The sequence below is a fragment of the Camellia sinensis genome, chromosome 7, assembly GCF_055761805.1.
Source record: "Camellia sinensis isolate YWXY chromosome 7, ASM5576180v1, whole genome shotgun sequence".
Taxonomy (NCBI): Eukaryota; Viridiplantae; Streptophyta; class Magnoliopsida; order Ericales; family Theaceae; genus Camellia; species Camellia sinensis.
The window spans coordinates 124,977,427-124,990,521 of NC_138967.1; the positions used below are offsets into that span (position 1 = coordinate 124,977,427).

The window sequence follows — 13,095 nt, forward strand, 5'->3', positions numbered from 1 at the left end:
ATAGACTGATGGAGGCCGCTGCCCATGTAGAGATTATGTTAGAGGCTGAGGAAGCTAGGCAGAAACATAAGAGGTTGAGTTATGCTAAATCTAAGGGTGATACTGGATCTTCCAAGAAATCTAGGGGCTCATCTTCATCTTCCTTCCAATCTACGCCCCAACAATCCAAGTCATCGGGGTTCGTTTATGTGAGAAGTTCTAGAAGTGCAGGTCTTATCAATGTTACTTGTTTCCGATGTAGCCAGAAAGGTCACATAGCAATAGAGTGCAAGCAAAATCCTAGTCATCAACAACCAACACGTTCTCAAAGCCAAGCCCAGGAAAAGGGCCAATTGCCTACATGTTACCATTGTAAGCAATCGGGACACATGAAGGGGCCTTGCCCACAGCTAGTCGGAATGGGGAGCGCTTCTAGATCCTAAAATTCTGGGAGTTATCAGGTAGGCCAAGGTTAGTGACAGAATTATCAATCAGTTCAGTCTGGGCAGTCAACAAGGGCAGTACAGGGGGCCACATCAGCACAGCCAACACAACCGGTTAATGTTGTGAGAGCAGGTAGAGGTGAGCAGAGGCCCCAAGGGTAAGTTTATGCAATCACTGCTTCTGAACAATCATCTGGACCATCAGTGATAAAAGGTACTTATCTTATTTATAACACTTGGGCCAATGTATTGATAGACACCGGAACATCTCATTCATTTATCGCATCAACATTTGCATCCATGTTAGGCCTAGCGGTAGAACAACTAGATTCTTCGCTTATGGTTGAGTCACCAATCAGGGGTGAAGTTGTCTTGAATTGAGGGTGTCGTGGGCCCTTTTAATTTGGTGATATTGGAAATGTCGGAGTTTGATGTTATTCTCTGTATGGACTGGTCATCCTCTTATCGGGCCGTCATAAATTGCTATCGCGGAAGGGTTACGGTATGCACCTTTGGCGGGGATTGTTTTTATTTTCTGGATAATAGAGTTGACAGAGGGTTGTCACCGTTGTATGACCCACGAAGTCAAGGCAAACTTAGTTTTCTTCTTGATGAGGATAGTGTAATCCGGGGGATATTTCCTAAAGTGGTTTGTGAGTATCTAAATGTTTTTCCTGAGGATCTCACTGAGTTACCACCCCATCGTGAGGTAGAATTCTCTATAGATTTGGTGCCTGGTACAATGCCCATCTCCATGTCGATAGAGGGTGTTGTTTGGGCCCATGAGGTCCATCATGGGTCCCGTTTCGAAGATCTGAACCATTTATTATAGCAATCCTGATTTATCTTCTCTTTATTTATTGTATTCCAGACTCGGTTCCGTGGACGTGTTGTTGTCTCATTCTTATTTGAATCCTTTACTCCTATATTTGAGTCTTGGGTTGTGTTGGGCAGGTTTGAAACAGGTTGGCTGTGCTTTGAAACCAAAGGTTGATGCCCAGAATTTGGCCTTCACGCTCGAGCGGAGCTTTTGACGCTCGAGCAGGCCCTTCGTTGTTGCTTCTCCGCTTAAGCGGGGACCATGTCTGCAAAACTTCTGCAGGTGTGCAATTGACGCTCGAGCGGCGCTTTTGACACTCGAGCATGAGTTTGTGTCTGACGCTCGAGCGGGGGTTTCCACGCTCGAGCGGGGCGATTTTTATAACACTCCGGGATTTCACTTTTTGGATCACTTTTTGATTTCCTTACTCTCTCTTACTTTTTCAAAACCTCCATTGGAGAGCACCTCACTCTAAAACCTTACCTTCTCTCTAGAGATTGATCTAGTAGGAGTGATTTCCTCACCTTGGGCCTTTGAAAAAATTGTGCGGATCGTTGAGGGCTATCTTTTAATCCGAAAATCTTGGGATTTGGTGCACTTTGAATTTCTTCATCTTCTTCCTTTGAGCTCCGAATTTGAGGTAGGGATTCCTACTCGTTCTTATATGCTTTAACATAGATATTGAGCTATTTGTATAGATGGTTTGATTTGGGAAGTTAGGGTTTGAGTTATGTAATAATGAAAAGAGGGGTTTTATTCTTTTGGCTCATATATAATTATTTTGGGTCTAAAAAGGAGGTTATTGATGTTAGTTGTTGATATTTGGACCTTTGGGTCAATATTGGAAAAAAGGAAAAAAATGCCATGTTTGGGTATAATGGGGTCATTTAAGTAATTAATGACATTTGTTATGAGAATATGAAATTGAGTTGAATATAATGAAATTGGCTCATTATGAGATGGAATAGTGACGTTGGATTTATTAATCGCTCACTTTTGAAAATGTTGATAAACTATCTATTGATGCATTTATTATCTGTTTAGAAATAATTGCTTTGGGCTATCGGTGGAGGATAGTCGTGATTGTTGTAGACAATGCATAATGATTAAGCAAACTGGAACTAATTAATTGAATATGTCATTGAATATGACAATTGGAATAATACATCGAATTTGTGTATTGATTGAACATGTATATGATAGTTGTTTATATACGTTGTGTTGTGTGGGAGGAGATAGGAGATGTACTCCACGGTTTAGAGGAAGATAGGGGATGGACTCCTAAACCGGATGTTATGTGGGAGGAGATAGGGGATGGACTCCATTAATACAGCAATTCTGTGTATCTATTGAAGCGTTGATACAACAAATCCGTGTATCACTTGTGAAGTAAGGAAGTGTTTGTATGTGTTAATGATATAGCAAATATGTGTATCTGTTGAGACTTATGGAAGTATTTTGTTGTGAGTTGTTATCTCATTTGAATTATTGAAATGGAAGAACTGTTGACATGAGATGAAATCTCTGTTAAAGTATATGGCCAGGTTCTGAGCCAGGATTGGAAATTTGGATAAGAACTGGAATAAAACATGGACACTTGGTCATGTAATTGAAATGGGTTATGAATTGATTTATGTGAGTTAAACATTTATCGATTGCTAATGTCTTAGTTATTGCTTATATTGTGTTTAGCATATCTCTACTGGCGTTGGCTCACCCTATATGGGACATCATTTTCAAGTACAGGTAGCATACCACCTCCAAGGACATAGCTTGAGAGGCTTAGTGGCTGGGACATCTTTTGTGATTACATTCTTGTATTACATGTATATCAAGCCAAGGGCTTATTTTGTATAGAGTTAGTACTCTTTCTTTTGTAACCAAGTGTTGACTTGAAAAGTTGTAAGCCCGTATGGTAATTGCTTTTGTTATTAACATGTAATACATTTGTAAGAATACTCTGATTTATGAAATTATGCTTTATTCTCTTTTGTCTAAGCATGTCAAGAATATATGATAAATGGGTTTATTTTAAGGGCGTGACATTTATTTTATCAGGCACTTCGTGTATTTCATCCACACAAAAAATTTGGTCGATCTCATAATTATAACTTGTTCAATTTATTATGTTTCTCACTGAAAAAATGTATAATTTATTTTAAAAAACACAATTGTTGTCTATTTTTTTTAGTGAAAAATTAAACAAATTACAGTTATGCGATTGACCTTTTTTTTTTTTTTTTTTTTTGGATGAAATAAACGAAGTCCCCGACAAAATGAACTTTTCAAATCATCAAAATGAGACCCGTGGTGGGCCTCACGGGCTCAAACGGCACACTCCAATTCAAAATTTGGACTGAAGGAGATCCTCTTCCTTCTCAATAAAGGTTGTTTTTTAGGGGTCCTTACTCCTATTGACAAAAACATTATATTGCATCTTATCAGGATAGTCATCCTACTAATGTTTGAACCTTATTCATTGTATATTTGTTTGGGTTTTTCTTTTATACTTTTGATTTTATTTTATTTTTTTGTATAAATTATATATTATATTTAACTATTATAATTCATTGAGTTTTATTACAATATCAAATATTATTATTATTAATAAAAAGTATTACCATAAACAATTGACCGATCTGGCCTATTCCCACTCTTAGCATGACAATATTTCTTGAATACCCGTTTAGATAATATTATTTTAAACATTTATTTGAAAAAATAATAATAATAAAATAATAAATAAATAAATAAAAGTTATAACCAAATGCTACATAAGGTATAACCAAAGATTTTACAAGTCAGAACTAAAATAATGTCATAATTAGAGATACATATGATCTCATAAATCATAACTAAAATAATCGTTTTAAAGGGTGTGTATTGTAGAATTTTCTGACTTAAAAACACATTAAATTCCACCTAGAATATTGAAATTAGAAACTTATAGAATCTCCTAAATAAGAGTATATTTTTTGGTGTCTAGGCTTGATGGTAATGTTTGAGTTTGAATCCCATTTACTATTAGATTTTATAATAGAAATATCAGAAAATCACAATTTAAATATTATAATTCATCCAAAATGATGTGGCAAGAAAATTATGTCCTATATGACTAGATTTGTGAAAAATTAAAAATTGACACTTAATAGATCATTCCATTATTGTTGATCAAATTGAAAGAACCTTTTTAAGAGTCTCAAAAGTTTTTTATAGCATAAACGTTAGAACTTCAGAAATTTTCAAGCTACTACGTGTATCACAACTCAGTTGGCATTTTCCATTGATACAATATATGGCTTTGTCTACTGTTGAATTTTAATTGTCTAGTTTGATATAATATTTCTCATATTATAATTAATCTTATATCGATTTAAAAATAAAAAATAAAAATCACACAAGCATGCTGGCATAAGTTTTTTGCTAGGTTAATTTACCTGTCAACATAAATTTGAACTAGTTTAGAAAGTCACATTATGGTATATAGTTAGATGGACCAATATTTCTATGTAATGAGTATTTTTAACATTTAAAATAAAAAATTTAGATTACTGCTTTGGGGCTTCATCTAAATTTTACTTCATATAGATTATGGGTAGGGGGCTAGGAGCACATTAGTTTCATTTAGTAGCAAATCTATATGGCTTTGTCTACTGTTGAATTTTAATTGTCTAGTTTGATATAATATTTCTCATATTATAATTAATCTTATATCGATTTAAAAATAAAAAATAAAAATCACACAAGCATGCTAGCATAAGTTTTTTGCTAGGTTAATTTACCTGTCAACATAAATTTGAACTAGTTTAGAAAGTCACATTATGGTATATAGTTACATGGACCAATATTTCTATGTAATGAGTATTTTTAACATTTAAAATAAAAAATTTAGATTACTGCTTTGGGGCTTCATCTAAATTTTACTTCATATAGATTATGGGTAGGGGGCTAGGAGCACATTAGTTTTGTTTAGTAGCAAATCTAAAAGCAAACCAATCCCTAAAACTTCATTTGGAATACTTGGTGACAAAAAAAAAATAAATAAATAAATACATAAATAAATAAATAAATAAATTAAATTAAATTAAATAAATAAATAAATAAATAAATATTTGATTAATTAAATTTGACTTGGAAATGAAATAATAGAAATAATTGATATTTCTCTTCAGTTATAGAGGGAAAGGAGAAAGAGTTTTAGCAATCTAATTTTAGTCCCCAAAATGAAGGGAGAAACATTTAGGGACTAACTTTTGTTAAAAAGTCAGAAAACATACTTTTGTATCAAAATTTAAAAAATGTGATTAATAAAATACACTTTAAAAGAAAACAATTTGGGGCATAAGATATTCACTTTCTTAGATAAATTGTGGTCAAACGATAAAAATAAGTTATCACTAAATATCTAATTTCATCGCTAAACATACAATGACACTTTTAGCAACTTAAATATTTTGTTCTTAAAAATTAAGTTTATTCATAATTTTTTATTTTTAAAATCTTAATTTGTTGTAATTATTTCATGCTTGCCACGGTGTGACCAACCATTTGGTGATTTTTTTAGGGATTAACAATTTTGATTTTTATTGAAAATACCCTAGCACTGTTTGATTCTATTCCTAATGCATAAAACATTTTATAATAACTAGATATAATGGATTAAAGCAAATAAAAAGGGTATAGATAAAGCATACCTTTTCATTAAACAAAAATTGTGCCTGGGTAGAAGAATTTCCTTCAGATGTTGACATCTTCTCCACTTTGGGGAAGAAGCTTATGAGCTTGGGTAGATTCCCGAGACTCAAATATTCCAACTGACTGAAATTAATTACCTGACTTGAGAGTTCATCTTCATCTTTTTCTTCTTCAATTCCAACTATTGCTTCCATCATCTCACAATCAAATATTCGTAGTCTCTGGAGTCGTGGAAATCCTCTTGCACAGGACAGGGAGAAGAGATATTTCAACCTGCAATCTCGAACTGTTAATTCAATTAAATTATTGAAGAACCCTGATGGAGCACCTCTGTCATGCAGCACCTCTTGTAAACCTTCAATTTTTTGCAAATGTAGTTGTTCGGTTCTCATCAACAAAACGATTAACTTGTCCATTAAGGAAACACCCGCAAGTTGACACGACTTTGAATAAGTTCTAAAAGAATCAAAAGTTCCAGAAAAATCAAATTCCTCACCCATTACTATTTTAAATCTGAACAAGTTTTCAAAGCAGAAGTCCTTGGGCAATAGCATGACATTTGGTATGTGAATCTCTAAAGTCTCTAAAGTGGTTAATTGCGTCAATTTCCCCAACTCATCAAGATTCACTTTGCTTCTTTCCTCCCTATACACAAACTCATCTAAAATGTATAATTCTTCCAGGCTAGACAAATTGGATATGACACCTTGTGGAATCTCTGTGAGCTTTTTACAATTTTCCAGATTTAACAACCGAAGACGAGTCAATTGTCCCATCTCTGATGGCAAAACCTCGATATTAGAACCTCGAAGGCTAAGTATTTCAAGATTATTATTTAGATCCTTGAGCATAGCTATGTCTCCCAACTCACAATCTTCTAACCATAACATCCGAAGGTTAACCAAATTAGCAAGAGATAATGGAGGCAACATACAGATTCTATTCAATTCTAAAATTGTAAGTTTCTCCATTCCACTGAAAAACCTATCTGGAACATTAAGCAAAGCATCGCTACGCCAGTCCCATTCCAATACTATGGTCAAGGTGTGGAGTTGTGGACATACCAAATCATCCGGAAGCTCAAGAGTGTTGTCGAACCTTAATGACATTGCTGAGGAAGATTCGCAGGTATCTTTCTCGGGCCACTTTTTGTCACCATGTTTTACTAGAATTTCCTTGCCATCATCTTTCGCAATTGAAAGAGCAACATCTCGAATGACATCATGCATTTTGACAAAGTTTTCATCTTCACCTTCTAATAACAAACAAGCATCTTTGAGGATATCGACCACTGTAAGTACTCGACGGCTTGCTCTTCTTACTGTATTTGTGTTTTGTCCAAGCAAACTTCTTGCTATGCAGTGTCTCGCCAACACTTCAATTGAAATATTAGCATCTTCAGGAAAGAAACAACACAGCAAGAAGCATGATTTTGCATCACTAGATTCTAACCGATCATAGCTTAACTTTAAGGAAGCATACACCTTTGGCTCGATTCCCGCAATATTCTTGAGCATGGAATCTTTGAATTGATCAAGTACATCTTCCCAAGCATATATTTTTCTTATCTTTCAATGCGGCTCCAACTGCAAGTATAGCAACCGGCAAGCCTCCACACTCTTTACAAACTGCATCAGCTATATCATGGAGTTCAGGAGAGTCAACAAAATTTCCCACCTTCTTCTTGAACAGGGCCCATGCTTCTTTCTCTAATAATACTTGCATTGGAAAATATCTATCAACTTCCATCTTCTCCAACACACCTCGGATTCGAGATGTTATCACAATTTTGCAACCTTTGTTTCCATCTGTGATAGGAACACCTATTGTCTTCAAGTTCAATTCTTGCCACATATCATCCAATATAATGAGATTTTTCTTCCCATTGTTTAATCTATTCCACAGTTCATTTGCTTTTCCCACTTCAGTTTTCTCTATTAGTTTCAGACCCAAGCGGGCAGCGAGTTGCCCTTGAATATTGCTCACATTTGCGTCCTGAGAGACAACTGCCACCACGACTTCATCAAAAAGTACATTTTTCACTTGTTTGCCAATCTCTTCAACCATTGTCGTCTTACCAACGCCTCCTGTTCCATATACTCCAATCATTTTAACATTGGAATCTTGTAATGCCGCCATGATGTTCTCGCAAACCGATTTTCGCGACTCAAAATTTGCATAGTTTGCACTTGATGATAGGAATTGAAGTTCTTGAGCAAATGGCTTAGGATGTGCAACTGTGCTAAAATTGCCACTCTGAGTGAGATTTCTTACTTCTTCCATCTTGTTTTCGGCTTCCTTGCTCATACGGTATCGCGAGATGTAATCCGGACATGAGAATTTAAAGCACTGCATGTTTTCGTTAATAGTATTGTCATCCTTAAATTTCTGAAGTCTTTCTTCCACCTCTACTAGCCAGTTTGAAACAGGTTCATCAACTTCTTCGCCACGAGTAATGGCTTCATCAATTTTTTCCTCGATTTGTTTTCTCTTCTCTTCAAGGTTTTTAATTTCAACTTCTAGTTTCTCCTGCTTCTTCTTGTACTGAAAAACAAAACCAACGTGGAGCACCACTAATTGGATCACTGGCTCAACTATTCTCCCTGTAATTGCCCCTACAATTGAAAATACACCTTGCAGGGCACTCATTTTCAATCCACCTTTTCTCTTTTTTTTTTTCTTTTTTTTTCTTTTTTTTTGAAACAAATATTGAAGAAGAAACTAGTTTGAGATTCGAATTTCAGAGGATAAAGCTTTCTCAATCTGTATCTGCAGGTAAAACAAAAAGAGAGATATCAAAGAAGAGAAATAAAAAGTGAAGATAAAATTCTCTCTTTTGCTGATTAGGAAAATAAAAAATGCGGGAAAAAAAAAAATTAACATTAACTAGGTGGAAAGAGTTAATTACCTAAAAGTGCTATTTACAAATGTTATGCTTACTCAAGTCTTATCTAAGATTTTTTAAATCAATAAATTCTATTTAGTAAAATTGAGAATATTGCCAGTTTTTCCCAATTTATAAAACTAACAACATTATCAATTTTATATAGTAATGGAGAAAAAAAAAAAAAAGAATATGGGATTAAATGTTTTTGCCCTTCTACTTATTAGTTTGATTCAACTATCTAAAAGAACCTAGGACATTATCAATTTTTTCATTTAAAATTTTTTTTTTTATTTGCACATCAATGTTCCATCATCATACTTCTTTATAGACACAAAATTTTTAATTTTATTCAAAAAATTAATTTAATTTTTCAATTTTTTCAAAAAAAAAAATTTTTTTTTTCTTTTTAATTTATATTTTACCTTTTTTATTCCCTTTCTAAATCCCTCTCTAAATTTATGAATCAAACAGTGTTTATCATACCTTGAGCCGCTCTCTACCAAAAACTTCTTCTTTTTTTTTTTTTTTAAATTCTGAGAATATGATAAACACCAGAGAAACGCTTGAGGAGAGATGGGAAATTATAGATACTACATAAAGCATTCACAAATATTTGTACATTAAGGCCAAGTTTGGCATGTTGAAAAAAAGTTAAAAAGTTACTCAAAAAGTTAAAAAGTTATCACTATTCACCAAAAGTCAAAAAGTATGACTGCACAATTCCCAATCCTAATTTTCCCCTATACACTAATTTATAAAAATTTTTAATACACAGTTTTTCATAAAAAGTCAAAAAGTTAACCCAAACATTCATATTTTTTCCCTCAACTTTTTAGTCAAAAAGACAAAAAGTACACTTATTTAGGACACCCCAAACAACCCCTAATAATCATAACAAAATAGAATCCATTTAAGTGTACGAAAAATCAGTGAAAAGACTCTTTTCAAGAATTTGTTTAGCCATAAATATTATGGAAATAAAATGTGATCCAATAAATTCTATATATGTATGAAATTGTATATTAGAAATCCTTTTATAGAAATTAGATGTTTTTTTATGACAATTTTATCCTTATTTTGGTCAACATGCTTACATTTATATATATATATATATATATATATTTTTTTTTTGATCGGTGAAAGTCAATTGTTGATTGTTAGATTAATACCTGTGAGAGTTAGCCTCTGCATTCTTTACAAAGTCAAGTGATTGCCTCTTTAATTCAACTCCCTTAAGGAGATTTAAACCTATGACCTCTCCTAGGGACTAAACCCTTAAGAAAGTCATAGTAGCCAACAGGGTTAGGCCTAGTTGATTATCATGCTTATGTGAAAGACTTCTTCTTCTTTTTTTAATGTTTCAAAACTTTAAAATTTTACAACTTTTAAAATGTACATCTGTTTTTTAATATAATTTAGATTTTTTATGAGGCAAAATTTATTTTATCCCCTTGTGATTTAAGGCCAAAGCACTTTACCCTTATAATTCAAAAATAGTCAGAAAGATCTCGTCATATGATTTTGAACTAAAGTGGAACCATTAACATTAGAGATGTAAAATCACTATAATACCCTTTAATATACATAGTTTATAATGTTTAAATATTAATTCAATTAAAACACAATTAATTATATATTAACCATAAATGCTGCGCTCCTGTGCGGGCTAGTGCTGGGTCTAATTACTCCTAGATCTAGTAATTCTTTAATCTGTGTTCTAAATTCTTCTATATCTGCTGGTGTATGATCAATTTGGGCTGAAGTAATTCTATAATCTTTATTTTTTATATCTAGACTAGCTAAGATTTTATTTCTTTCCCAATATTTCATGGGTTGTTCTCCTAAAATTTCTGTTGTTTCAGCTAATCTTATTATCTCATCTAAATCATTTTCGGTTCTTCTGTATACTGGTTTTTTCTTTATTTGTCCAATTTTTGCAAAAATTAATTCTAAATTAGCTGGCTGTTTAAAATCTTCTAGGTTCCAAAAATCAAATTCTTCTAAATCATAGTTTTCTATATCTGTATCTATATCTAAATTTTCTAAGGACGTATTTGCTATCTCGTTAGGTATATATTTTTGGGCTAGGTCGGGAAAAATATTTCTACTTGGAAATAAAAAACTAGCGGGAACTGAATCTACTCCTATGGTACCACCACGCTTCGCACGCAACTCTGAGGAATGGGCAATGGTGCTAAGTGCATAAGCTGTTGGGGTATGTACAGTTCGCTTGAAGAAACTAATGTTGTGTTGACTAAGTAACATGCCACCTTGTAGACTAAGGATGAAATTAAGTCCTAAGATGAAAGGATGATTCTGTCTGGTATTTCCAATCCAAACCTGAGGTAAAGGAAACCATTCTATATGCTGATCGTGAGAACCTAGATGATGAAAACTAATCTGTGCTCCATTGATGCAATGTGTGTATATCTGTTTTGTGCCGTCTGCTATACTAACTAAAGCTGGGGTTGTTAAAGTCGTGCTCCATCCTGGGGAAACTACTTGTTGTTCAATATATGATTTACTGGCTCCTGTATCTATCATGGCATCTATGCTAAGGGTTTTGGTTGCAAACTTGATTACACAAGAGATCTCGACTAAATTTGGTTTAGGTATAACCGGATAATTAAATGGTAAGGATGTAATATCTGGTTGGGCTTTAGAATATTGACTAAAGGGTTGAGAATCAACTAGGTTGACTAATTCTAATGAATTCATATGCTCTTCAAACAGTTTATCTTTTAAAGGGTACTTATTATGAAATTGTTCTAGCTGCTGTTTAAGCTGTCTATTTTCTAATTCCAAACATTCTATGTCAAAGCTAGTCTTGGTTTCTATCTCGTGTATTTGTACCCTAAGCTCTCTTACTTGCAGTTCTAATTCTCTAATTGTTAAATGTAATTCTCTACTTTCCAGACTATGATTTTCTTTGGTATTTTCTAATGCTATTTTATGTGTCATATTTAATTTTTCTAGACAGACTATACAATAAGTTATACTGCATAATAAACATTGAGCTCGTTTATCTTTGGCTGGAAACCAATTACAATAGCTGCATCTAGTGGTATCAAATCCTAATCCTATTTGAAAGTTATGCTGACATTCAGTATCTGCATTACACTCCATCATAAAGAAAGTTTCTTGGGAAGGTGTTAATCCTATTTCTTGGTTGAGTTGTCCTAAAAGATTATCTATATTAGTATCACTTTCTGAATCACTATCTGAATTTATAGCTTCTAGTTGATATTCATAATCGCTGACTATACTATATATTTCTGAATCATCACTAGTTATGCTGACTATATCTTCTTCTAAGTCTTCTATAATATGTAGTCTTTCTATCTGTTTATTAGTATTTGGTCTTTGTCTTTTTGGGCAGTTCTTTGCAAAATGATTGGGTTCTCCGCATATAAAACAATTGCATTTTTTACTGTTGGGTTTTCTAACATATCTTTGTTTTCTTTTATCTTTTTCTTCTCTGGGTAATTTTTTATAATTTGTTCTATTAAAAGTTCTACTTTTTCTAATGAATTTTTGTTTTTTCCATGGTTTTCTATAATTTTTCTTCCACTATTTTTCTTTTCTATATTTTCCATATTTCTTGTATTTTTTCCTATTATGTTCATCTTCATATTGTTGAGGAGTATATATTACGCTGCTACAAAAGCCGTAACTTTGTTTTTTCAAGTCTTTCTGTATTTTAACTTCTATACATTTTTCTTTGAGCTTATAAAATGTAAAAACTATTCTAGGTCCTATTCCTAAAGTTCCTCTTATTCTCAATTCTCCAGTGGCTATTCTTGCTGGTAGACTTTCATAATAAATTGACCATTTATTTTCTATCTCTCTTCCTAATTCTCCTGGTAGTTTTCTGAAATATTTATTTCCTATTTCTTCATCAAAACTTTTTCCAGTTTTTGCTGCTATGGATAAGTATTCTTTACTAAAAGGTACAATATATTTCCAACTTCCTAATGTCATTTGATCTAACTCGGTTAATGCTATGCTTTGAGTGGAATCATTTCCTCTAGAAGGATCATATCCTATAAGTATTTCTTTAATAAAATTTGTAAAATTCCACGGGTTATTTCCTAACTCTTTGAGCTGTTTAATTGTTTCTTCATATTTCCCTTTGAAAGTTAAATAAATATTATAGGCTGAATCTCCTAGAAGTGTCTCCATATATTCCCACATATCTGTTGATTCATAAGAGCTAGTCATCCATGCTTTTACTGCATCTTTTTCCCATCTTTCTATTACTTCCTGCCATA

At 33.1% G+C, this 13,095-nt stretch overlaps 2 protein-coding genes across 4 annotated transcripts in view; both read right to left on the reverse strand.

Moving 5' to 3' along the window:
- LOC114306451 (disease resistance protein At4g27190) overlaps positions 1-13,095 on the reverse strand; it is a 173,605-nt gene that overhangs the window by 78,713 nt on the left and 81,797 nt on the right. For all 3 annotated transcript variants that reach the window (XM_082879297.1, XM_082879298.1, XM_082879299.1), the window contains one exon: positions 5,937-8,706. In XM_082879297.1, the coding sequence (XP_082735423.1) occupies positions 5,937-7,454 (1,518 nt within the window). In that variant the 5' untranslated portion in view covers positions 7,455-8,706. The remainder of the gene's footprint in view (positions 1-5,936; positions 8,707-13,095) is intronic.
- Positions 7,471-8,586, reverse strand: LOC114290317 (disease resistance protein SUMM2-like). The gene has a single exon (XM_028234195.2). It carries the CDS (start codon positions 8,584-8,586, stop codon positions 7,471-7,473), a length of 1,116 nt encoding a protein of 371 aa, XP_028089996.2.